This window comes from Zootoca vivipara, chromosome Z2, assembly GCF_965207765.1.
Source record: "Zootoca vivipara chromosome Z2, rZooViv2.hap1.1, whole genome shotgun sequence".
In the NCBI taxonomy this organism is placed as follows: Eukaryota; Metazoa; Chordata; class Lepidosauria; order Squamata; family Lacertidae; genus Zootoca; species Zootoca vivipara.
Window position 1 is genome coordinate 27,926,261 of NC_142585.1, and position 26,422 is coordinate 27,952,682.

At 43.2% G+C, this 26,422-nt stretch overlaps 1 protein-coding gene and 2 long non-coding RNA genes across 4 annotated transcripts in view; 2 read left to right on the plus strand and 1 right to left on the minus strand.

Annotated features, from left to right (window-relative positions):
* Nucleotides 1-151: 151 nt before the first annotated feature.
* LOC118084159 (uncharacterized) lies at nucleotides 152-19,797 on the plus strand. Its single transcript, XR_015948676.1, has 6 exons — nucleotides 152-290; nucleotides 773-934; nucleotides 3,559-3,595; nucleotides 4,289-4,370; nucleotides 9,060-9,165; nucleotides 19,565-19,797. It is a non-coding gene; the product is annotated as an uncharacterized LOC118084159 (long non-coding RNA).
* LOC148686601 (uncharacterized) lies at nucleotides 13,812-16,503 on the plus strand. Its single transcript, XR_015948677.1, has 3 exons — nucleotides 13,812-13,951; nucleotides 15,112-15,167; nucleotides 16,366-16,503. It is a non-coding gene; the product is annotated as an uncharacterized LOC148686601 (long non-coding RNA).
* A 168-nt stretch (nucleotides 19,798-19,965) lies between the features above and the next one.
* LOC118084158 (ligand of Numb protein X 2) overlaps nucleotides 19,966-26,422 on the minus strand; it is a 48,123-nt gene continuing 41,666 nt past the window's right edge. For both annotated transcript variants that reach the window (XM_035113515.3, XM_035113518.3), the window contains 2 exons: nucleotides 23,988-24,146; nucleotides 19,966-23,436 (listed from right to left, as the gene is read on the minus strand). In XM_035113515.3, the coding sequence (XP_034969406.1) occupies nucleotides 23,301-23,436; nucleotides 23,988-24,146 (295 nt within the window). In that variant the 3' untranslated portion in view covers nucleotides 19,966-23,300. The remainder of the gene's footprint in view (nucleotides 23,437-23,987; nucleotides 24,147-26,422) is intronic.

The window sequence follows — 26,422 nt, forward strand, 5'->3', positions numbered from 1 at the left end:
TTGGGGGGGGGGGTACTGCTCCAATAGCTCCGCGCGGAGGGTAGAGCCGGTTGAGGCGCACCTCCCTCTCTGAATCTCTCTGAATCCTCCCCGGAGCCTTCTGCTGCGCTTGCTGAGAGGCCTCGCTCGCTGGATCCCTTCCTTCCCTTCTTGTGCAACCTCTTCCCGGCCCGCTTCCCTTCCTGGGCTCCGCAGCCAAAGTGCCTTCGCCATGGCCACGTATTTGGGAAGCAGTGCCATGCAGACGGAGGACGAGGAGCAATGGCTCTACTACGGAGGCAGGCAGGCTGGTAGGCGGCGGCTGCCCCGATCCCATCCCTAACCCCTTTTTTCTTTCTGTTTCTCGCTGCTCTGGAGGGTGGGAAAGATCGGTGGGGTGGAAGGAGGGAGGATGCCATGCCAACTTAGCGGAGCCTTTGCAAACTTCAACCCGCCGCGCCGCGTTCAATTCTCCGCCGGCCCCTCCCACACCGCCCCTTTTGGCCGGAGATCTGGGGCAGCTGTCCGGAGAGTAGAGCCGCTGCGCTACCGCCGGGATGCAGCGCGTGGCAAAACCCACCGCAGGCTCCCGACGCCGCTGCCCTGCCTGCTCTGGGGAAGGTGAGGAAAAGGAGGAGGAGGAGGTGGGGGCGTCTGCCTAGGGTCGCTTTGGACTTCAACTCGGAAGGAGAGCATCTTTCCCTCGCTATGCGGTTCGCTCATGGAGTGGTAGGTAGCCTCCTGCCTTGTAGTGTGACACTGTGGCTATTTATTGCCTGCGTTCCATCCTCAGGGTACTCCAGAGCGTCTCAAGCAATGGTGACAACAACAACAAACAACAACAACAACAACAACAACAATAAAGGTCTCGTTCTCTGAGGAGCTGCTTGCACATTTGTTACAGGGCGATCCTGGAAGTAAGCCCGGCTGAGTTCAGTGGGACTTAGATTCCCAGGTAAGGCTGAGTACAGGGGTTGCAACTTCATTCTTTTAAAGTTAGCAGTTTTCAGCCAAAGCTCTTGCAGCACCTTGCAAACCAAAATAGCAAACTAGTAAGGCTTTAAAATAACAGGAGCTGTAATGGTTTTTGTATTCTTCCCCACAATGCAGAGTTTTCTGGGTGTATTACAATTGACAAGTAAGTAACCAGTTTAAATACCAAATATGTCCTAAAACTTTAAAATAAAAAGCAACATAAACACACACAACCCTCAAATTCACTGCACCCCAAAGTTAAAACATAGGTTTAAAAACTGATAGATCCAGACCACATTGATTTACAAGGCCCAGTTTTTTTTAAATTAACTTGGTCCCAAGTTGTTCAGGGTTTTAAAGGTTAGACCTCGCACTTTAAACTGGGCATGGGAAGTTACCCCTGAAAGCAGCAGGGTGGGTTAAATTAGATTAAGAAGGCAGAAGCTGCAGGAGATGAGACCTGTGTTCGAATCCTGCTTGAGGGTTTCCCTCTGGGGCATCTGGGTAGCCATAGTGAGAGCAGGATGCTGGACTAGATGAGCCATTGGCCTCATCCAGCAGGCACTGCTTATGATCTTGGTAGAATCTTAGAATTGTAGAGTTATAGAGTTACAAGCTTGCTGGATCTTTTCCATTAAAAAAAAGTTTCATCAGACGTGACTTGTTTTCGAGTAGCTCATGCTGGGTTTCTTTTCCAAGTGCTCACAGACTGTTTAATTATCTATTCTAGGATCTTTCCTGGCATTGATGTCAAGCTCACTGGTTGGTAGTTACATGGGTCTTTTTGAAAATGGGGACAACATTTGCCTGCCTCCAGTCTGCAGGGACCTCACCTCCAAGAATTTTCAAAGATTACAGTGGTACCTCTAGTTACAAATGCCTCAGGTTACAAACACTTCAGGTTACAAACTCAGCTAACCTGGAAGAGTTACCTCAAGTTGAGAACTTTGCCCCAGGATGAGAACGGAAATCGTGTGTTGGCGGCACAACAGCAGCAAGAGGCCCCATTAGCGAAAGCACGCCTCTAGTTAAGAACAGTTTCAGGTTAAGAACGGACCTCTGGAACAAATTAAGTTCGTAACTAGAGGTACCACTGTATAGACAAATGTTATGATATTACACCCACAAGCTCCTTTAGTACCCTTGGATGCAGCTCAACAGGCCCTGAAGATTTGAATTCATTTAAAGTAGCTAGGTGTTCCCTTACCACCTCATTTCCTACTTTGGGCTGCAGCTCCCTCCTTGCATCATTTTTATGTTATCACCAGGTTGTGTATCATGGACGTAGGTGGGGGGGCAGGGAGGGATAGCCCCCCAGCAAAAGGCCTGCCCCCCAACAAAAATCCTAGCTATGCCCATGTTGAGTATTGCTTTCCTTTTGGGTAAAAACGGGCAAAGCAGGTGTTGAGCAGTTCCACCTTCTCTGTCATTCAATAGTATTTCTCCATAATCTCCACCAGGGGGCATACTAGTTGCTTGTTCTGCTTCTTGCTTTGAACAAAGCAGAATAAATCTTTTAAAGTTATTTTTAACCTCTTTCCTTCTGGGCTTTGGCCTGCCTGACCGTCTCCCTGCAACTGTTGACTACTCGTGTATATTCCTCACTTGTGGTTTTCCCTTTTCTTCATTTCTTATACTTTTCCTTCTTAAATCTCCGCTCATCTCTATGCCGGTTTCTTTAAATGCCTCCCACTTTTTTTCTTCTTGTTGGGATTGTCTGCATTTGTGCCTTCAGTATTTCATCTTTAAGATACACAATAACAGATTAATTGAGCTATACATCAGAAAAGGCCTGTATAAGCAGAAGGGTCTGAAGCAAAGTACTGACAGCCCCTGCTTCATATTAATAGCCAAGGAGTTGGACAGTCTTTCCCTTGTATCCAATGCACTGCATGCTGTCAGTGCAAGGATTCCACCACTAAATAGATGTGAGAGTGAGATATGCTGTGCAGGCAGGAATCCTTGCATCAGCAGGACACTTACTTTGCACAGCATTGAATACGAGTACAGGTATCTATTTCTCGTAGAAGGTAAACGTCATGTACAGGGGATGTTTCCTAAGAGAAGGCAATAGGTGAACGTTTTGGCTGGAGGTTTAGTAAGGGCAGCCAGCTTCCCACTGGCTCTGTATGCCTGCAGGTTTAGGCATCATTGATGGGGGAGGAAAAAGTTAGACAGCAGGATTTCTATATGACTAACAGAAGGCAGCAAGGACCAACTGGAAGCCTTAAATGGGATGCAACAGGTGCTGTGCTGGCCAAAGTGAAGATAAAAGAAAGCAAAAGGGATGACAGGAGGTTGCGTGTGCCCTAGAGCGAGGGACAGCCCTGGGAAATGAAAGTGAGGCAAACATGAAGCGGATCCAGAGTTAGTGCTGCTTCTTTGTGTTCCCGGACACATCTCCCCTCCATTGGGCAGGGTGTCTCATTAGCATACTACAGCGGCAATTATTATTTTTTGTACTGAATTTTTCAAAGGGGAAAAGTGATATAAGCATCTTGCATGTTTTGTTAGGGAGGAATGTATGCAAATGTAGCGGTATGTTCTATCTCTCAAAGTTTCTGAAGCTTTCATAAAATTTTCTTCCTCTTGATGTATTTGCAGGCGGCATCGGTAATCAAGAAGATGGACCTATTCCTCGGTAAATTTTATTTTATTTTTGTAATGCGGAGTCAAATGCATTGGCGGGGGGGGAGGGGGGGCAGTTGCAGTACATTTGCCAGGATGGCTTACATACTGTTACCAGCCACCCCTTTGGAATGAGATACATTGGAGACTGTAGTACCTTTTAGAAATTTGGTTTATTTATACATATTTACACCTGAGTTTAGGTGGAGGGAATGCAGAAAATTACACCCCAATAGTGTATCTTGTTGCTCATCTCATAGCTTCAGAAAGCTTTGGTCCAGAGCAGAAGCCAGGTATGGTTCAGCCTCCTCCAGTCAACACCACATGGAGTTCTGCCCCTCCATACTTCTTCCCCAAAACCTTGCTCAAAAACCTCTGTTTAAAAGGACACCACACACCCCTGTATGGACATCACATCCCCTGTAACCCTGGCAACCTCCAACCTCCCCCTCTCAACATTGCTATTGTCTTTTGCTAACTAACACACAGCGGGGGGGGGGGAGAGAATGGAAAATGGAAAACAGTATTTATTTATTTATTTATTTATTTATTTACTTACTTACTTACTTATTTGGTCTCTTTTACTGATTGTGGTTACCAATCACTGCTCTGTCACCTTGACAGACTTGCTGATCATTGTGACTCAGATGTGTTTTGAGAAGGAGCCAACATGGATTCTAATCTCTGTGTGTTCTGTGTTTATCAGGGACACAGGACCTCATCCTTTAAAAGGCATTCCCAAGGAGAAAAAGACTGTCAGTGATGAAGAACGAAAATTGTTACAGCAAGTAAGCAGTACAGTATAATCAATCTGAGATCTCTACCCTAGTGCTCCTCTGATGTTTAGATCTCCCAACTCCCATCAGCCCCAGCCAGCAACATACAGGTGTGCTAGTCAGGGCTGATGGGACTTGGAGTCCGAAACATCTGGAAGGCACCAGGTTGGAGATGGCTGGCTTAGAAGAATGGTTTAGCTCTTTGCCAAACTTAACAGAAGAAGAGGAGACCCAGAATGGTTGGGAAGCAGTGGTGGAGGAAGCCCCTTGGGCACCCAGAGCGCATAGCTGCCAAGTTATCCCTTTTTTAAAGGGATTTTGCCTTATGCTGAATAGGCTTCCTCGCGAGAAAAGGGAAAACTTGGCAGCTATGCCAGAGCGGCACCCGGGGTGTGCACCATAAATTACCAGTAAGAAAGGGGTTAAGGATCACAAACTTCTTAATTGCTAGAGAAGACTCAGATTGCTCATGACCCCTCACCATCGGGGAGGGAGGATGCAAGGGTTATTTCCTGTTCTTCTCTCTGTGTGTCTTCTCTTTGAACCATGTAACTGAGCAGACATCTGAGACCGAGGCTCCAGAATCAGACTGTGTGTTTGAAGTCAACTTCTGTATTTTGTAACCAAGAATACATTACCTGTGTTGTTTCTGCTGTAACATTGAACGATGCATGAGTGAGACCTCTGATTAAACGTAAAGGTAAAGGGACCCCTGACCATTAGGTCCAGTTGTGACCGACTCTGGGGTTGCAGCGCTCATCTCGTGTTATTGGTTGAGGGAGCCGGCGTACAGCTTCCAGGTCATGTGGCCAGCAGGACAAAGCTGCTTCTGGTGAACCAGAGCAGCACACAAAAATGCCATTTACCTTCCCGCTTGGAGCGGTACGTATTTATCTACTTGCACTTTGACATGCTTTCGAACTGCTAGGTTGGCAGGAGCAGGGACTGAGCAACGGGAGCTCACCCGTTATGGGAATTCGAACCGCCAACCTGCTGATCGGCAAGCCCTAGGCTCTGTGGTTTAACCCACAGTGCCACCCGTGTCCCAAGACCTCTGATTACTGTAAGTAAAACATTTAAACTTACTTAAGGTTGTGGTCTATTCACTCCTAGAGGTGGGGGAGCACAATTGTCAGTGCTTAATACTGGTATATTTAAAGGTCTAACAGCCTATATTGCCCATGTTTTGCAAACACTGCACATATATTTTAGTTTTAAACTCTACTGGGGGCTCTTTTGGCTAGACAGTGAGTCAAGTCCTACGCTTTTTTTGAATTTAGGTAGTCAGCTGTTGGGAGTTCAGGATTAACTGTTATTCCCTAGTTATTTCCCAACACCATGTACAACACACTTTGAGCTCCTTGGGGGGGGGGATGTGGGATATAAATGCAATAAATAAATTAAATTGTCACAAGCATATTGGTTGTTGAAGTGCTCCCAATTTACTAATTAAATATACTCATGTGCTTGGGACAAACTTTCAGGAAGTAGTTTCCTAGCCCTGGCAAGACCGTTGAGAGAGACAACAGAAAGTGGTCTTTTCTCCTGTGAATCTCTCTCAAAGCTGCCTTTGCCTGGTGTAGATTCAAATAAGTGAAACATTTTGCAGAGGATAGCAGGCATAAGGAAAAAGAGAGTGGGGGAATTCTATCAGATGGTTGTGAAATTGGATTTTTTAAGTGAAAAGTTAAAGATGAGCCTCTTGGACAATTGCTGGGTAGGAAATTTGGCTGGCTGAATCATTACAATCCCAGAACTAGAATGGCAGCATTGTAAAATAAACTGAAGCTGCTCTCTTCATTGGATTTAATTGTGAAGGGTGCAGACCAGGGATCTGAGCAAATTAATTAACCTTGGGAGGCTGGTGAAAGGGTTAAATTTGGTAGACAGTGTAACTGGTGAAATTCATCTGCCAAAGTGTAGTGGTATCAGATATGATCTTGAAGTAGCTTGAACACATTTTTAAAGCTTCCAGTTACTTTAATTTATGGAAGTCTTGACTAAATCAAAAGACCCTTGGGAATATTTGCTCCTGAGGAGAATGTTTCGCTGACGTGTGTTGCAGAAAACATTGCAGCAGCAGTGTTATAACTGGATAATTGATTAGGCGTCCAAGCTCTAATCATTACATCAAATCAGCTAAACCTTTAGTTGACTAATGGGGGGGAAGCCAGTTTTAATCAGTGGAACTTTTAAGGACGTTCATATTTCCTTATAGAGACTGTTTTGGTTCTGGTGTGTTCATAGAATCATAGAGTTGGAAGAGACCACAAGGGCCATCCAGTCCAACCCCCTGCCAAGCAGGAAACACCATCAAAGCATTCCTGTCAAGCCTCTGCTTAAAGACCTCCAAAGGAGGTGTTACTAGACCAGAGAATGAAAAAGCTGTAATGGAAGCAAGAGACTCAGGAAAGATGGTTTCTACCCTTCCTTGCACAACTGTCCTGTAGAGTAGGCCAGTTATGGCTCAGCTGTCTGGTTTTTGCGGCCACCCTTTATCCATAACACAAGTCAGGAGGGACTCTTGGGAGCCTCACTCAAACACTTACGTGGGGATTACACAGATGTCTTCTAAATGTCAGATAGGGAAAGGGAGATGTCAACAGAACCCAGCAGAATAAGGAAAACTAAAACGAACATCTGTGGTTCTAATTTATCTCATCCTAAACTTTCTACTTAGGATCAGGTAAGTAACAAGGATGGTCAGTTGCAGGATTATCTGATGGGTGTGGGATGGATCCTGATGTGAGAGGACAAAGGCTACATAGCACAGTCCATTTATAAGGGGCTCAAGACCCCCATTTGGCAGGCAGTTCCCAGCAAATCAGAAGTGTGGCATACTTGCCAAGTGAAGATTTAACACTCCTCTGAGATCAGATGAAGGTGGATAGTTACTGCCCAGATTCCTACCCCCACCCCAGTCTTTCTGTGACACAGTCTGAATCATTTTGTTGATTTAGGTTGTGTGATTTTTAATTTTTTAAAAAATTAATTTCTTTCCTCTCATTACATATACATGTATAACATACAGCTTACATAACCCCACCCCCCCTTTTGAACTTCCCTCGGCTTCCATTTCTGTTTTATTAACCTCAATATATATTCTGCTATTTTCTACAAATATCATATTTTCCCTTTTATTACATTATTTATTCCCTATCCATAAAGTTGTGAATATGTAAGTCCACCATCAGATCAATGTTCTTTCTTTGTTTCTGCAAATATAATATAAAAGGTTCCCACTCTTTTTCAAAATCCCTTTTTCAAAATCCCTGTGTGTCAGCTTTGCCAACTCCAGATAGCTCATCAGTTTTTCTTCCCATTGTTCCTTGGTTGGAATTTCTCCAGTCTTCCAGTTCTGTGCTAGTAGTATTCTCACCGCCGCCATTGCATACATAAATAGTGTCCTTTTCTCTTTTGGCAGGTCTTGCCCTAAAATATCCAACAGGAAGGCTTCTGCTTGTTTAACAAACGTTATTTTAAACATTTTTTTATAATTCATTATAGATAATTTTTCCAGTATACCTTAGCACTTTTACAATCCCACCACATATGATAAAAAGTCCCTTCAGCCTCTTTACACCTCCAGCATTAAGACTCTGCATACTCAATGTCCCCACTGTGGAAGGATGTGTGGATCCAGAATTGGCCTCCAGTCACTTACGGACCCATTGTTAAAATTGTGTTTATGGAAGACAATCTTACTCGGCGACGAGTGATCGCCAAAGAAGAAGAAGAGAAGGAGCAGAGGCCAGGCATCACTGTGAGCTCTTTATGCTTGGGGCAGGGCAGGGCATGAAGAGAAGAGTGATATTCAGATGAGGGGGAGGAAAAGAAAGCATCTAGAGGAGGATTTAGCAAACCCCAACCCCTCAAGTCACCAGGGTTCCTGAGGGTTAATCTGAGTTGCACAATCTCCAGCCTGGAAATGAAGGGGTGGAGCCCCTGAGTTAAGGATGGGGGAGGATAAGAACATAGCCATCATGGCAAGTAGCTATTGATAGCCTTATCCTCCATGAATTTGCCCATTCCTGGGAAAGGAATGTAGCCTAATTGGCACGTACTGCACCAAAACACAGCATGCCTTTTGCCTCTGGGTGGAGCCAAGTGGATGTAGTTGTGGGGGACATACGGTAGTAAAATAACAAAAGTTCCCAAGCCAAGCAGGAAATGCCTGTCTCCTTGTTCCTGACCCTGTGTCTTAAAGTGTTATTCTTTCCCCTGGAGACCCCAAGAGAAGGCAGTAAAAACCCTACAACATCCAGCGAAAGCTTTAGGTGTGGAAAAACCTCAACACTTGTTATTAGACGAGGTACTCGTGTGTCTGAGCCAGTGAATGCTTTGCAGTCTTTGGGCCACCCTAATTGGCTTCTAGGGATGCCATGCTCTCTGCTTGAATCTTACTATGCACTTGAATTCATTCATTCTTTCATTCATTCGTCTGTTTGTTTGTTTATTCATTCAGACTGGGTAAGAATGCCCAACTCCTTCCTGTGGAAGATCTAGGGGCCAAGGGTCTATATACAGAGGAGTTTGGTGCAGTATATGACCTACGTGTTGGCAAATCTCAAAGCTTTCCATCTCTTCCCCATTTGCATAGCTGAATGAGGGGGAGAGTGCAAGTGTGCAACTAGACCATCTGCCTGTCACCTCCTTTTGCTGAATCTGAGAAGATGTTGCTTCTTTCCCTTTTCTAATCAGGAAGCTAAGTGGGACCATCGATGTGATAGGTGGAGAGCCAGGCACTATTAGGAGAGTGGAAGGAAGGTGCCGTGATAAGAATGGCCCAGAGTAAAACTTAATTCAGGTAAGAAATATGTCCAGACTCCATGAACTTTGCTTTCTTATCTAACTCACTTTTGAGTACAAGCGGATTAGTTTGTTTATATATTTATTGCATTTATATCCCACCTTTTTCTCCAAGGTGGTGTGTTCTTCCTCATTTAATCCCCACAATGGCTCTGTGAGGTAGGTGGGGCTGAGAGGCAGTGACTGGCCCCCACGATCATCTAGTGAAAGCTTCGTGGCCAAGTGGGAGGCTTTGAACCCTGGTCTCTCCCAGGTCCTAGTCCAACCACTCCACCACACTACTTCTCAAATTTATATCACACCCTTTGTCTAAAGGAGCCTCCTTCAAGGCTGATTGCATACCCTTTTTTATTACCGTATTTTCCCATGTATAAGGTTAGGTTTCCCCCCTAAAAAATAATGTCAAAAATTAGGGGGCATATTATACATGGGCCATCTCCTCCCATGTTCTTATATCTGAGTCTCTCCAAATACATGGGGGTGTCTTATGGACGGGATAATATGGTAAATTCAGTCCACATGCTCAAAAGCAAAGTAAGGAGAGGTTCAGAATTCCAGGATCCTTTCTTTAAAGATTTATAAAGATTTATAAAGCTTTAAAGATTATAAAGCTTCTGATCATCTGAGGATTATACCACTTCAATCTCGCCTTGTTCTGCAGCATGTACAGAGCTATGCCCAATTGTTATTTGGTGGTGTAGATACTTACAGTGCTTTCTGTTCTATTCTTCACATTAGCTACAGTGGGACTAAGGAATACGTGGCCCTCCATAGGTTACAATTCCCATCACTCCTGACTGCTGGTGGCATTTGCTGGGGTTGATGGGAGTTGATGGGTCCAACAACAGGGCCACAGGTTCTCCACCCCTGCTCTAAACCATATTTGTAAACCTGCTTGAAAGTATTCTGTTATTGACTAGGTATGCCACCCCCAGCTCCTGTTCCAGGCAAGTACTTCTGTTTAAGCATAAGGGTAGCAAATGCAATCTGGCCTACTAGAGAATGGAGCACTTCAAATTAAAGCCTTTGAAGAGAAATCTGGGTAGCATTTAATTGGATGAACACATGTAGCTAATCACCAGTTGGAGGCCAATCAAACATGGTCTTGTCCACATGTTGCTTGACTAAGTCTTCTGTCATCTCTGACCATTAGCCATTCTAGGTCGGGATGATAGGAGCTGGAATCATGAAACATCTAGAGGGGACTGTCCTGTAACCGTTATACATCAGAGAAGTTATAGATTTCATTGGGCACCAACCTATGAAATTTTTAACTTCTCTGAAGTGTAATGGTTATGGGGTGGGGAAACACATTAAAGAATAATGGAATAGGCAAGGCTGAGGTCTGAAAGTGTCTGTTCTAAGTTCCTGAGACAGAAGTAGATGTGGTAGACACCTGGAAGGAAAGCTACCTGGCAACTCCAGGTGGGATAACCAACACCCCAGGTGTGCAGAATTGCACATTATGGGTAGGACACGAGTCCGTTGTTGAGTCCAGTCTCTCTCCCTTCACTAATATGTAGTGAATATATGCTGATATTATCACATTGTGTGTTCCCTGCCTTGCATTATTGACAGCAGCTGGTTGGGGTGCAGGGAGATGAAACATGAAGAAGTTCAGAGACAGGTGTGTGCTTTGTGACACATTACTGTAGGATGCAGGGTGGGGGGACTGGAGATGGTACCAGGGTTTTAATTGGCATTGTGAAGTTCTAGGAAGAGCCTGCTGGATCAGACCAGTAGCCCATCTTGTCTGGCATCCTGTTCTCACAGTGGAAACACAAGAAAATCACAAGCAGGATCTGAGCACAAGAGGGAGCTCAAGGGACATGCTCTGTCCCCATCCTGTGGCCAAAGAAACAACACCATCTGCTTCTGAAGCAAAAACACCAGTGAGAAAAGAGAAGGCTTTGGTGGTAGTTGAAGGGTCTTCCTTTAGAGGCAGCAAGTGATCTCATTGAAAGTGCTGCTGCTTCTTCATCTGAGAAATGAGGCCAGGGTGGCCTCCACTTTGGTATGATGTTCTGCCATGCATTGTAGCAGCGTTTGCAAGGGAGCTGGGAGCTTCCCTTCCTCTTCTCCACACATTTAAACTAGTATGACTTTGTCTACCGGTCTGTTTCCTCCACCTCATGTTTCACCGCCACCCCTTTCAATTCCAACATGTGATGGTTACAGGTAGGTAGCCGTGTTGGTCTGGATCGAAGTAAAATAAAAAAAATTCCTTCAGTAGCACCTTAAAGACCAACTAAGTTTTTATTTTGGTATGAGCTTTCGTGTGCATGCACACTTCTTCAGATACAGTGAAATGGAAGTTTCCAGGCACTTATGTAGAGAAGGGGTGGGGAGGGGTGGGGATGGGGAGGGGGGATCACTCAGAAGGGTGGTGGAAATGGGTGATTGACTGACTGATAGCTGTTGATGACCGCAAACGACTGCAAATGGTTTTGCATGAAAAAGCAAGGGTGGAGATGGCTGAAGATCGCTTATCATGTATAATGAGATAAGAACCCGATATCTCTGTTCAAACCAGGTCCCTCCATGGTTTTGAGCTTGGTGATAAGTTGCAATTCAGCAACTTCTCTTTCCAGTCTATTTCTGAAATTCTTTTGTAGTAAGACAGCTACTTTGAGATCTTGTATAGAATGTCCTGGGAGATTGAAGTGTTCTCCTACTGGTTTTTCTGTCTTCTGGTTCCTGATGTCAGATTTATGTCCATTTATCCTTTGGCGTAGGGTTTGGCCTGTTTGTCCAATATAGAGAGCTGAAGGGCACTGTTGGCATTTGATGGCATACACAATGTTAGAGGATGAGCAATTAAATAGTCCTGAGATGGTATGTTGGATGTTGTTGGGGCCAGTAATGGTGTTGTCTGGGTGTATGTGGCAGCAAAGTTGGCATCTGGGTTTATTGCAGGCTCTGGTACCAGTGTCCATGTTAAGTCTGGTGGTTGTATTATTGTGGGTGAGGAGTTGTTTAAGATTGGGTGGCTGTCTGTTGTTTAAGATTGGGTGGCATTGCCTACAGACAGCCACCCAATCTTAAACAACTCCTCACCCACAATAATACAACCACCAGACTTAACATGGACACTGGTACCAGAGCCTGCAATAAACCCAGATGCCAACTTTGCTGCCACATACACCCAGACAACACCATTACTGGCCCCAACAACATCCAACATACCATCTCAGGACTATTTAATTGCTCATCCTCTAACATTGTGTATGCCATCAAATGCCAACAGTGCCCTTCAGCTCTCTATATTGGACAAACAGGCCAAACCCTACGCCAAAGGATAAATGGACATAAATCTGACATCAGGAACCAGAAGACAGAAAAACCAGTAGGAGAACACTTCAATCTCCCAGGACATTCTATACAAGATCTCAAAGTAGCTGTCTTACTACAAAAGAATTTCAGAAATAGACTGGAAAGAGAAGTTGCTGAATTGCAACTTATCACCAAGCTCAAAACCATGGAGGGACCTGGTTTGAACAGAGATATCGGGTTCTTATCTCATTATACATGATAAGCGATCTTCAGCCATCTCCACCCTTGCTTTTTCATGCAAAACCATTTGCAGTCGTTTGCGGTCATCAACAGCTATCAGTCAGTCAATCACCCATTTCCACCACCCTTCTGAGTGATCCCCCCTCCCCATCCCCACCCCTCCCCACCCCTTCTCTACATAAGTGCCTGGAAACTTCCATTTCACTGTATCTGAAGAAGTGTGCATGCACACGAAAGCTCATACCAAAATAAAAACTTAGTTGGTCTTTAAGGTGCTACTGAAGGAATTTTTTTTATTTAACATGTGATGGGTAAGTGAGAATTAAATGGGTTTAACTCACTAACACTCTATTTGTTGCATTTATATCCTACCTTTTTTTAGCTCAAGGTGGCACACGTGGATCTCCCCTTCCTCAGTTAATCCCCACAACAACCCTGTGAGGTATGTTAGGCTGAGAGACCAGTGACTGTCCGAGGGTCACCAACTGAGCTTCGCAGCTGAGTGGGGAGTTGAACACTGGTCTCCCAGGTACTAGTCTGACACTCTAACCACTATGCCACACTGACATCCCTCTTAATATTGTCTCATCTGTAGGCTGCAAGAGGCTAGCAGAATTGTGGTTGTGGTTTTGCATTACTTTGTGGTTGGGAAAGAGCTCTTTGAATCTGATTGAAGGCATTAGCAGAAGCACCATTCAAATGCACACCAACACATTTTTTAACCTTAGGCTGAGACTGGTCACCGTTGTCTTTTGTCAGTTTATTGATCCACTGTGACTGCGCTACTTGTAAATTATCATATTAGTGAGGGTTCCTGGAGATAGGGCTAGGGCTGTTTGGTGTGTCCCCCCCCTTTTTATTTGCCTTCTCCATTCCACCTGGAAGGTTGTAGTCCCAGTTTTGTAGATTACCAGATCAAGCCGTAGCTGAGGGCAATGGTGGGAGGCAAAAGCAGATGGAGGGAGGCAGCTGATCTGTAGCTTCTCTGGTGGTAGATTCCAGATTGCTCAGACCATGTGAGCCAATCTGACCTGAAAGCTTTCATAGAGGTCAGCAACTATCAACTGAGCTGCTCATGCCTATTCAGTGTGCCTTATCTCCCTGCAGTTTCTACCTCCAGCTACTGCTGAGCAGTGGCATACAGACTGCCAGTTCGTGAGTTGCTAAGAGCAGAACCCTTGGGATGATTTGTGGCTCTTTCCAATGGTGTGTAGAGAATGTGGTGATGCCCTTGAAACAGCAGAAAAATACAGCAGCCACAATATTTCATGGTGAGCACTTTCCCAGCCACATTACACTAGTCTTATATCAATTTCGTTGGGTTCTGGTTCTCTCTTTGTCCCACTCTGCTTTCCTGGTCCCAGTTCTAGATGCTGGTTGTTACCTGTCCAGGAATATCTGAAACACAGCCTCATCTCACTATAGGTTACTGTCATCTTGTGATGTCCTGATTTGTGTCCCATCAGCCAAAGAGATTAGTTTGGTAGGAAGGCAGATTGGGCCTTTTCTGTGGCAGCCCCCCTCCCAAAAGATATGGAATCCCCTTCCACAATAAGTTAGACTGGCCTGCCCCTAACAGCTTTTAGGCAAGCATTTCCCCCCCCCTGAATTTTGCTGGTGTTGCCAATGGCCTTTGGGGGGAAGGTTTTTCATGAGCAAAAATGTTTGTACAAAGAAAAGATGGGGAGCTTTGATTAAGAACTTTTACACATTCCCCACATTGTCAATTTATGGAGCTCATTGTGGCAAAATGTGGAGATGGCTTTACAATGGGATTATATCTTCCCCACCCTGGTGCAACCTTCAGATGTATTAGTCTAAATTCCCATCTGCATCAGTCAGCATAGTAATGGCCACAGATGCTGAGAGTCCAAAACATTTGGAGGGGTGTCAGGTTGGGAAAGGCTGGATTAGACAAATTTACAGGGAACTTTACAGATTTCAGTGGACATCAGCCATGATAATCAAATGGACGTCCATATTTATGGAGGCAGAATGTCACTTGGGGAGGAGGGAACTGCAGGAGAGGGTGATAGCATGCCTGGCTTGTAGGGTTCCCAGAGGCATCTTGGTGTTCAAAGTGGAAAGCTGTATGCTGGGCTAGGTGGTCTCATCCAGCAGGGCTCTTCAGTATACTTGTGTCTAGCTCTCTGCATACTCAACACTCCTTGGTTGTGCTCCTAGTGGATAGACAAGAAAGCTGTGGTAGCTAGGAGAGATGGCATGGCAGGACTAGGAAAGAATCAGCACCTTTGATGAAGCTTATGGTCAACAAGAGATAAACTCTTTAAGGGAGTTGGGACAATGATGCTGTGTTTTAGAGCAGCTGATTTTAATTTTTCTCCTTCTGAATGGGTGACAGGGGAGCTAGATATTACTAACCAGTTGTTGTTGTGCTCTCCCTCTCTCTCCTTCTTTCCCTCTCTCAAAGCCAGTCTGCCAGCTACAACAACAGTCAACCACCTCCATTTGGCTACAACTCCACAGGTGAGCCCCTCAGACATGCTGCCTGAAATCAATTAGTGTCCTGTGCTACCCATTTTGGGTTATGTGGATTTCCCAGCTCACTTCTTGTTGGGGAACCTTAGACCATTCTATTTAATTATTGTTATATTTACTGTATTGGCCTGAATATAAGCCTCACCTTTTCCCCAAATTCTGACCGTGAAAAGTTAAAGTGTGGCTTATATTCATGACTCTACAGGCAGGAGTGTGGGGCAAACAGCACCAGGAGTGCGGCAAAGCAGCGGCCGCCCCGTGTGTAGTTCCCCGTCGTCTCCCCCAAGGCCAGGAAGGGAGAGAGTGAGGAAGGGGAAAGGCTGCCAGCAACGCAGTGTGGCTCCCCCCCCCCCCGGTATGCAGCCAGAAGCAGCGAGGAATGGAGCGGCTTATTTTGGGGTATTTTTTTTCTTTTTTTATTCCCCCCTCCAATTTCAAAGGTGCAGCTTATATTCGGGTGTGACTTGTATTCAGGCCAATACAGTATTTATAGCCCACGTTTCCCTGGCAGGACTCAAGGCAGCTTACAACTAAAATGGAAGTAGCTAAAAACATATATAAAAAAGAAACCTGTTTTTAAAAAATCAATTTTACATTAGTAGAATTAAAATATAAAATATAAAACAAGCATGCCTATGAGGGTGGCGGGGTCTGAGCCCAGGCAGGTTCATCTTCTATGTCTGCCAACAGGTTGTCTATTCTTGGATATAAGCTGCCACTAAATGTTAACCTCTGCAAACTGGCAGGTGTAGAAGAGCTGGAGTGCCACTATGCACCATGATGCGTCTTCTATGCTAGCCATGTTTGAGCTTCCCCTTCCTGTGTTGCAGCATTTGCCTTGTTCATTCTCCCACCAACTGCTAACACCTGGAGTGGGGGGGGGGGAATGTCATATGAATGTTACAATATTTCTACGATTTCTCTCCTGCATATCCCTGCCTAATCTTCCTGGCCTTAACATGTTCCCAAATTCACTTGCACATACGTGCACTTTCCCCCACACCATCACAAATGTTTCCACATGGAAAAATACCAGCACCAGCCAGTGTAACCACCCTTTTAACATGTTGCCCATGCTTAATTTTATTAACCAGTTACTGCTTCCAGGTATGTTTCCCAGGAACATGCCAAAGTACCTGCCATCCTCCCTGAAGACATAATGCTTGCTTCTCTCCTTACCTTGTAGGAAGTGGATGGCTTAAGCACAGTTCTGTATCTGCTGCTGAGGAACTGCATATTAATACTGCTCTGTATCTACATCTGAATAATTTTCTGAGCTCTTCCACACCACACACCCAAATAAGGCAATGGCCTTATTTGCAAAGCCAAACAGGGTGCAAACACTTGGTTGCAGATTTCACTGTGTTACTCTTCCCTCTGTACCCATATAACAGTTTCATGTTAGCCACATTTTGATGCTACTGTACTTGAATCACTCACTTTGTTTCAAATGCAAGCCTTGATTTTAACAAATGGAAGATACTGATACTTGCTATGAGCTAACATGGAGGTAAGAGTTGTGTAGGAGGCTGGGCAATGCTGATCTGATGTGAAAGGAGACTGTGCTCATTTCAGTCAAATGGGTGGAGTCCACCCAATGTTTTGGGCTACAATTCCCATCATTACCAACCATCGGCCACACTGGTTCTAGATTTTAAAGTGCTTTGCGTTGTCGGTCCCTCCCCTATTCCTTAGATATAATCTATTAGCCCAGCCATGCTTTTATTTTCTGCTCTGTGTGTCCACTTCATAAGGGGCATAGACTTCTGGAACATGGAGCAGGCCTTTTACCACCATTGGGCCACAAAACACAAAATGTACCTCTTTTAAAAGGGTTGTGACAGATGAGTGCCTTTTTCTGGAACTGTACTTCTGTACAGTCCATTGCTTTTAGCACTTATTGAGTAAGCTTGAAGGGTGGATTCTTAAAATCTTCCTGTTTCTTACCTCTACCTATAACTAGTTTCCTTAGGGTTAGGGAAGCAGTTCCTGAGAGTTTCCAATCAGCATTCTTCATCAGCTACTCCACTGAAGCACTTCTGCAATAGATATGACTTGGATAGCTTACACAGTTGTGCCTAGTTCTCTCTTTCAAGAGATAGAAAGCAAGCAAGCAAGCAAGGACTTTCTCTTGGCTATATCTATGTGGAGAGTTTGTTGCAAGTTCCATTATGGATGTTGTGGAGGACCAAGGCTCATTATGGGACTGAAACTGCCTTGGTTGCGCTGGTCAATGATCTCCGGTGGGCTAGGGACAAAGGTAAAAGCTGTTTCCTAGTTCTGCTGGATCTCTGAGGCTTTCAGTACCATTGACCATGGTATCCTTCTGGATTAGCTAGAGGGGTTGCACTGGCAAAACCACCCCAGCTCCCTCAGCGACAGTTTCACCCTAGGCAGGAACTACTACAACTATACTACTCAGGCAAGATTTATTGACCATGCTGCTGTGAAGGACTGTGGGTTTTGCCTGCCAGGCTCACACAAACATTTCTGGAAGAATTTATTGGCTTCACCTTTCTGACTTGGGTTTGTTTTGGTTTAGCCATTTCACCACTTGTTTTTTTTCTGTGTCAGTGTCCATCCATTTTGTGGGGAGGGGAGGGGAAGTTTGGGGCAGGAGCTCTTTTGTAAACCCTATCACTGTAATTGCCCATAACTGTTAAAACAATAAGCAGTTTTTTAAAAGTTGGGTTCTGAGGTTTCCACATGATTTGTGATCAACTTTCCAAGTGTTTACATTTCTTGAAACTAAGTTTATGATGAGGTTCTAGTAGGTAAATATTGTGACCTATTTATGAAACTGAGTGTTTGAAACCTTTTTCTTGTTGGAATAAGTCTCTTCTCTAAGTCACTATTCCTCATTCTTTCCTTTCAGTGATGATGAAAGGAATCATTACTATAGCCAAGAATGTAGTTATGATTTTGTGTGGGACTATCACAGTAGGGGTCCCTTTACCTTTACATCACAGTAGAGAGCAAGACCATCATAGGGAGCAAAGGGACAGAGACAAAGAGGAAGCAGTCAAACACAAATCATGGTGGTAAGGCGTTTCCCATTGGCAGGTTGGAGCCTCTAGCTGGGATAAGGCCAAGGAGCATTAAATTATGTAGGGTTAAACTGTGTTCCAGTCTGATTCATACTGATATATATATATATATATATTCAATCTCCTTCCTGCACTAGCTGAAATTTCCAGCACTAGAGGACATTCCCATAGAGGTTGTTAACTGTAGCCTAGCCTTGGGAATACAAAGATGTGGAGCATACCTGACTGCAACTGCATCAATGGTTGTGAGAGCCCCACAGCTGTGATAAGAGTGACTTGGGTATGTGTGTGTTGGGTATGTGTGTGAAACTTGGGTATGTGTGTGAAACTAAGTTTATGATGAGGTTCTAGTAGGTAAATATTGTGACCTATTTATGAAACTGAGTGTTTGAAACCTTTTTCTTGTTGGAATAAGTCTCTTCTCTAAGTCACTATTCCTCATTCTTTCCTTTCAGTGATGATGAAAGGAATCATTACTATAGCCAAGAATGTAGTTATGATTTTGTGTGGGACTATCACAGTAGGGGTCCCTTTACCTTTACATCACAGTAGAGAGCAAGACCATCATAGGGAGCAAAGGGACAGAGACAAAGAGGAAGCAGTCAAACACAAATCATGGTGGTAAGGCGTTTCCCATTGGCAGGTTGGAGCCTCTAGCTGGGATAAGGCCAAGGAGCATTAAATTATGTAGGGTTAAACTGTGTTCCAGTCTGATTCATACTGATATATATATATATATATATTCAATCTCCTTCCTGCACTAGCTGAAATTTCCAGCACTAGAGGACATTCCCATAGAGGTTGTTAACTGTAGCCTAGCCTTGGGAATACAAAGATGTGGAGCATACCTGACTGCAACTGCATCAATGGTTGTGAGAGCCCCACAGCTGTGATAAGAGTGACTTGGGTATGTGTGTGTTGCATTCCCATCAGTTTCCCCCTTGAGGTAGAATTTCACTGATCAGTCTCTTCTGGATTGATTTTCTTGAAATACCATGTGTTTCAGGTTCCTATTGGGACATTTCGCCAGCATGTGGAAAAGGCCTCTTGCTGTTAGAGCTCTAAGACCAGTTTTTCTGTACAAGAAGGATGGCTGTAGTCCAGAGCTGATGTATAACATTGCTTTGCATCCAATCATCTGCCTCTCCATTTTTTAACTCTGTACTACTTTTTCACTATAATATTCTCTCTTGCATTGAGATGTTGGGTTGGCAGTACAGTATTAGAAAATCTGACAGATAAGTTTATAGTTTTGTTTAAAAGCCACCAAGGATTCAGTTGTATTTCTATGATAAGGAGCAAAGCATTAATTCTTCTTGTATTTTTATCCAATCCTAGTAAGCAGCATGAGAGCAAAGAAGGTGAAAGCCATAGGCGTCACAAGCACAAAAAGAACAAGCACAACAAAAAAGAGAAGGCATGAGGAAGGTGTACCAGAGAGAAATGGACAGGATTCCATGAAGGAGCAAATCTGTGGTCCAAAAACAATAGTGACACTTTTACAGCCAGATTGTCTGTAGCAACCTTTTTCTCTCTGAGAAATTAAATGGCTGAAATGATTAGCAACCAAACATGGGCACAAGCTTCCTCTTTGTGAAAGAAGACAACATTCAAAGGATTTTTGGAGAGAGAAAACTGGCAGCAAAAAAAGCAGTTATTTACCTACATGTGAGATCCCATAGCTTCTTATAGGAGATAGCTTCCGTGCAAACTAATGCATTTAGAATATAGGACAATACTTGGCAAATCATTGACTTCTTTTATTTTTTAGAACAGTAACAGCCACATGAAGCTTTGTCCAAAAAAAGTAAAGTATTATGACTAAATTAACATAATAAGCTAGCTGACAGCTAGCTTAGAGTCTGGCTTCTAAAAGCTAGAAGCTAGTTGTAGGGATGCTGCATGCTAGGAGAGCCAATATGATCAGAATAATCACATCAAAACAGCTTCAATAACTTCAGAATAATTTATAAATGCATCAAAATAATAACAGAGTTGTTAACAATGTACCATAATCTCTTTGGTGCAAAACATTGTAGATTTACTGGTGATTGTTAAAGGCACCTTGAAATAAGACAACATAGTGAAATAGTGCTGCTGAGGCAGCCCATACCCTTCATTTGGAAAAAGCATACATTTTCCTCTCTACAGTCATCGCAAGAGGCAAATATTACTCCAGGCTTCCACCTTGGGTCTTGTGGATTCTGTAATCACCCCTTGCAAGGAGATGTAAATGGTGATTCCTTTTAAAACCACATTTACCTGACAGCATTAACACTCAGTATTGATGCTGTGACTTGCAGGGACACCTCACCCACATGAAAACCACATGCCCCGTTAGATCAATGTCCTCTCACACGTGGCAATAGCAACAGCTTGCAACACCCAAATCAGGCAGTGAAGACATTTAAATTAGAGATGGCAATTTGAATCATTCCTCGGATCCTTTTGGATTTTTAAAACATGTAGATTTGATGGACTGCTCCTGAAAGTTGACCACTGAACTCATATTTCACACATAGCTGTTAGTCTGATTTCAACCTGCATTTTATACAAGTTACATAGAGTACTAGTATACAGAAATGCTGGACCAAAAGTTATTTTAAGCATTATACTTGCCCTATAGTATGCAGGTAAAGCAAGCAGTTTTCACAAGGGCGGAGACTCACATTAAGCAAACCACAATCTTAGAACAACAAAGGAGCATCCCACACTGCCATCCTTATAGAATTTTCCTCAAACTTGCCGTCTCTAGTCTACAATCAAGCTAGTAGAATCAAGAAATAGATACTGCAAATGAGCCTACACTTGGAGACCAGCTTGGAACTGTGGTTGCCTAGGGAAGAAGAGTGTATCTTTTTTACTAAGATTGAAATCCACAGTCCTGTCAACATTAGGGGTTCCATTCCCACCCACCCCGCAAGGTGTACTTGGTAACTGCGTAGTTGAATTTTACCTGCAGATGCCACACTTCTGTATCAACTGTCTGGCCCAGCAATTTCTACATGTCATCCAACTATTAACAGCAGGCCTCTGGCAAAAAAGGAATATTATACCTAATTGCAGGGAAGGGCCACGGCTTAGTGCTAGAGCATCTGCCTTGCAGACAGAAGGCTCCAAGTTCAATCCCCGCATTTCATGTTTGGGAGCGACTCTTCCCTGAAACCGTGGAGAACTGCTGCCAGTCAGTGTAGACAATAATAAGCCAGATGGACCAATGTTCTGAGTTGGTAGAATGCTGCTTCCAATGTCCCTTCCTACTTGGATCTTAAACACTAAAGAACTTAAACACTAAGAAACATTGAAGCAGGAGAGCCCCGATACTGAAAGGAGTAATGCCATTTAAAAAATCATCACATTGTGGGGTGGGAAAAGGACAATAGCAGAATGGATAGGCTTTGATGGGGTTTGCCCCCCAAGCTACACAGAATTGCCATAACAGCTATTTGTCTCCCCTTCCACAAGGGCACAACTAGATAATACAGTGACAGGATCCCTTACAAAGTTGGGAGTGGGGAATGCAGAGGAGACAATTTAAAACACAGCATTTCTGGATGGATCTGCATGCTTTCCAGCAACCATACATTCCCCACCATATTACAGTGGTACCTCGGGTTACAGACGCTTCAAGTTACAGACTCCACTAACCCAGAAATAGTACCTCGGGTTAAGAACTTTGCTTCAGGATGAGAACAGAAATCGTGCAGCGGCAGCAGCAGGCCCCATTAGCTAAAGTGGTACCTCAGATTAAGAACAGTTTCAGGTTAAGAATGGACCTCTGGAACGAATTAAGTTCTTAACCCGAGGTACCGCTGTATTATTATTTTAAAGCCATTTTGACCCTGCTAGTTATGTGATCGTAAGTATAAGCATGGCCATTTTTTTTGGAAAAAGTATGTTGTGAGAAGGGGTGGTTGTGGTTTAAATTTACACATACAATATTTTACAGTTAACATACAATATTTTACAGTTTTACATACAATTCTGCACATGGGTCTGCTGCCATTATATTTATTTTGGTTCTAAGATTTGTTCACTGAAAGTCCTCTCAGACTTCTCTTACATTCAATATTTGCACACAGTCTCTGTTCTTGGCACAGGTGCCATCCATTCAACTTTCTTCAAGTTGCAGAATTTCCCCATCAGTGGCTTTAGATGCCAATCCCCAACTCTTTCAGAGAGACAGTGGGAATGAGATGCAACTTGCCACCCAGCGCCTGAATTGCAACAAGCAGCGGTAACACAAATAAATGTTGAGAGATCTCTACTAGCTAATGCATCAGCAGGAACATTATTCCATTGGTCCTTCAGCTCGTTTTCATCAGCAATAAAGATCCCGTCTTCAAGCAGAAGAAGGCTGGTGCAGTAGGCATCAGGCATCACACTAGTGCATCACATCCTTACACAGAAAACACAAATGCTCAGAGACAAGCTTTACATTGCAAATGGTCTCAAGTTCAACAAGGCACAGCAGAGCAGAAAAAAGGAGAAAGAACATCTTGTGATTCTTACCCAAAAGATGGCATTCACATATCCTTTCCACCAAGCATGAAAAGGGGACGATAGTTTTGGTAAGGCAGACCTTAATGATGACTTGCAGGATTTATTTATCAATATCTTTAAAGCTACCAGAGTTAAATATTAGCCAATGTTTATTGAATTTACCAGGAGCCATAAGTTTTTTATAGGTTTCTCTTTTACTCATATATATATTATTTTTATTTCATAAAATTTATATACCCCTTGATTGTAAAAACAAACTCCAAAGCAGTTTATCAGAGGTTTAAAATGTGAGTTGAGGAGAAACAGGCTGAAGCTTAGATTTCATATGTTCAACGTCCAATAGTTACATAACAAAATTTTTAATTGATCACTGAAGCATGGCTTCTGTCTGCCAGGAAGCTGGGTAAAAAAAAAAAATAAGCAGTTTGCCTTTGGCATAGGAATAGGATTCCAGGTGACAACCTTGAGAAAAGCCATCTTAAATCAGTTCACTGTTTCTTTGGTTGGTTCATCACTCAAAATCTTGAAATCTGGCACCAAAGTAGTCCCAAAATTATACCGAGTTTATGTCTTACACAAGGCTTCCAGGCCAGGACACCACAGTAAGAGTTACTTTATTCCGTTGTTCCTTCAGCATGGGAATCAATTCAGCATTGCTCATTCCCATGGCAGACACTCCATTTACAGCCACAATTTCATCTCCACATCTAGTCAAAGAAAAAGACAAAAGTACTGTTAGTAATGCTTTTAATATATGTCCCTATTGCTACAGCAGCAATTGGTCTGCACTGATTGTGTTAAAACATCAAGTACATCAAGCAAAAAATGACAGACTTGCTAGTTAACCTTTCTAAATAAATAGAAATGCCCATGAGCCCAAAGAACTTGCCCATTGTGAGGTGGCTGTCCCACTGCATAATTCAGAAATCTGTCCATACCTCTAAGCAGCCTTCATTACAGGCAAGTAATTAGGGAGAAATTAGATAAGTCAACGCAGTACAGGAACACAACACAGTTACCATCCCTCAGAGAGATTTATTTCTCTGACTTTGTATACTTCTGCTAAAAATTGGTAATTTCTGTGTTTCTGCAACAGGTGTTATGGGATAAAATGCCCTCACCAGTCACTCTTATGAAAAACCCATCTCAATCTGATTAACCAGGGCAGTAGTTTTTATCAAAAAGAGTAATTACATTGCAACATCAGAGATTTCATAAAGAATGCAAAAGTAATAGAAACAACAGTGTATGTACATACTTCAGTCTTCTGTCCCAGAAAGCAGGTGTTCCAGGCACAATGGTTTTAATGAAGAACGGCTGGTTCCCTTTGTTTTCTTCAAACCCACCAACTATGCTGAATCCCCAGCTCTCAGAGTTGCTTTTATGCAAGATAATATCTTGACAGCAATGGAGGTGACTGAAATAGAAAACAGAGCACTCTTTGGCTTCCATATAGAATTCCCACTTTCGTTTTTATGTGGAGACTGTATTAACTTTATGGCATTCCTGGCTTCACCCCATCTTGTGTTATAGGAAGCTAAGCAGGAAATGCCAAGTCTGTGCTACATTTGAGCATTCCTTGAAATCAATACAATTATGAGATCATTGTCAGTAGCAGCACTGCTGTTTGAGAATCAATATCTGGTTTCTGGTGGATCATGCACCAGAAACAAAGACTGCATTCAGCATGCCGGTTCTTTGATCGAAAGCAAATACGATGTTGGAAAAGGCCATCTTGATCAAACACCCAAATCAGGACCTTTCTTTGAAATGGAGTTTTGTATTGACTTTAAATATATATAGTATATGTGTAACAATACGGGCTGGGGTAGATTTTCAGAATTAAAATGCCCTCCAAAGTTACAAAATTCCCAGTATTTGAGAATAAATTTTGGATCCCTTTCACCATCACAATATACTGTGACAGGTGAAGATGTAACACTGACCTACAAACTCTGCTTTCTAAACAAATGCTCCCTCCTCCCCTCTTTTGAAGTGATTTCCCCATACCTTAGTTCCATCATGATACAGTGGTGCCTCGCTGGACGAATTTAATTTGTTCCACGGGTCTTTTCTTATAACGAAAAATTCGTCTAGCGACTCCCATAGGAATGCATTGAATTTTTTTGAATTTTTTTTTGCCCATAGGAACGCATTAATTGGATTTCAATGCATTCCTATGGGAAACCGCGATTCGCTAGATGAATTTTTCACAAAACGAATTCGTCTAGCGAGGCAACCTCCGCTCGAAAAATCCTTTCGTTAAGCGGAAATTTCGTTAAGCAGGGCATTCGTTAAGCGAGGCACCACTGTACATGCAGGTCCCACTATCAGAATGCTCATCTGGTATCTGAACACAAAGAATTATACCCAAACCTCACTATACAAACAGCGGATTCAGATATCCAAAAAGTTGGAGTTTGTCCACTTCCTTAATTGTGCAGCCATTTCATGCAGAAACCAGGGAGGAGGGGAGGCAGAACAGACAAATCATGGATTAGAAATGTTCCCATAGGGAATAATGGAAATAGTCAGCTTGCTGTGTGAATGTTCACATAACAAACAATTGACTGGCATCACATTGTGTTTGGAAAGTGATGCCTGAGTGTAATGGTTTGCAAACACATCTCAAACAACAGCTACAGTCATTGGTTTATAAGAGCACTATAGTTTGTGTCAGTGCCCATGTTACATGATGCTATGGTTAATAGCTAAAAAGGAGGCGAGAAAGGAACAAACATCCAGGAAGCCTGCTCTAGCTTTGAAAACTATGTTATGCAGTGCTACCGTATGCCTGTAAAATGCTTAATTGTGACCTTGGTTGGAAAGAACTTGTCCACTCTTTTCTCCATATACCGGTAAGATTTTCAAAAATATTGTAAAAAAGTTTGGGCCAACCCAAAAGGAGAGAGCATTTTTTCTAAACATTTTGGAACTACCAAAACATAATTATTGGTGATTCCTTCAAAATGGGCTGAAAGCCTTGCCCCCACACCATATGAACAACTTGCTTGTTGTTTATGCCTTCTAAGATAGAAAAGGCATAAACAGTCCTGAAATCAACAGTCAAAGAGAGGCTAGCTATTGTTTCCAAATCAACACTCTCTACAGTCACTTGCTCTAATGCCATCCAACACTCCACTCCATTCCCCTTCTGTCAATCATGCCTCCACTAGCTCTTCTGCTGCAACTACACTGTGTATTTTCGAAGCCCCACTCTACAATGGAGTGGCATCACATATTATGGACAAAGCAAAGAGAACCTGATGCAGGAGTCTTTGATGGGAAACTCACTTTTGTCTTCGCATCTGTCAGCATCTTCCTGGAGTATATTTTATAGCCTAAAGCCACAAAGGCCACATCAACTTGATGTTGATTCTGCCTTCTAAGACATAGTGGCTCAGTTCAATCAAGCTATGGTTTCTAATCACTGGTAAATATAGGTTAGAACTCAAACCATGGTTTCAAAACATTTGAGAGGTAGGAAAATATGGTTTATGTTAAGAACTTTTTAAAAAGACATATTTAAAAGGCTTTTAGACCATTTTTAAAGCAAAGATGCCACCCAAAATACAAATATAAAACCCTAAACTTCAATTGTTAAACCAGTTAAAAGTAATATCCAATTCCATCCCACGAATAGGCAAGTCAGTGTACCAACAAAATAGCCCATTTAGCGCATTAAAAAACTTG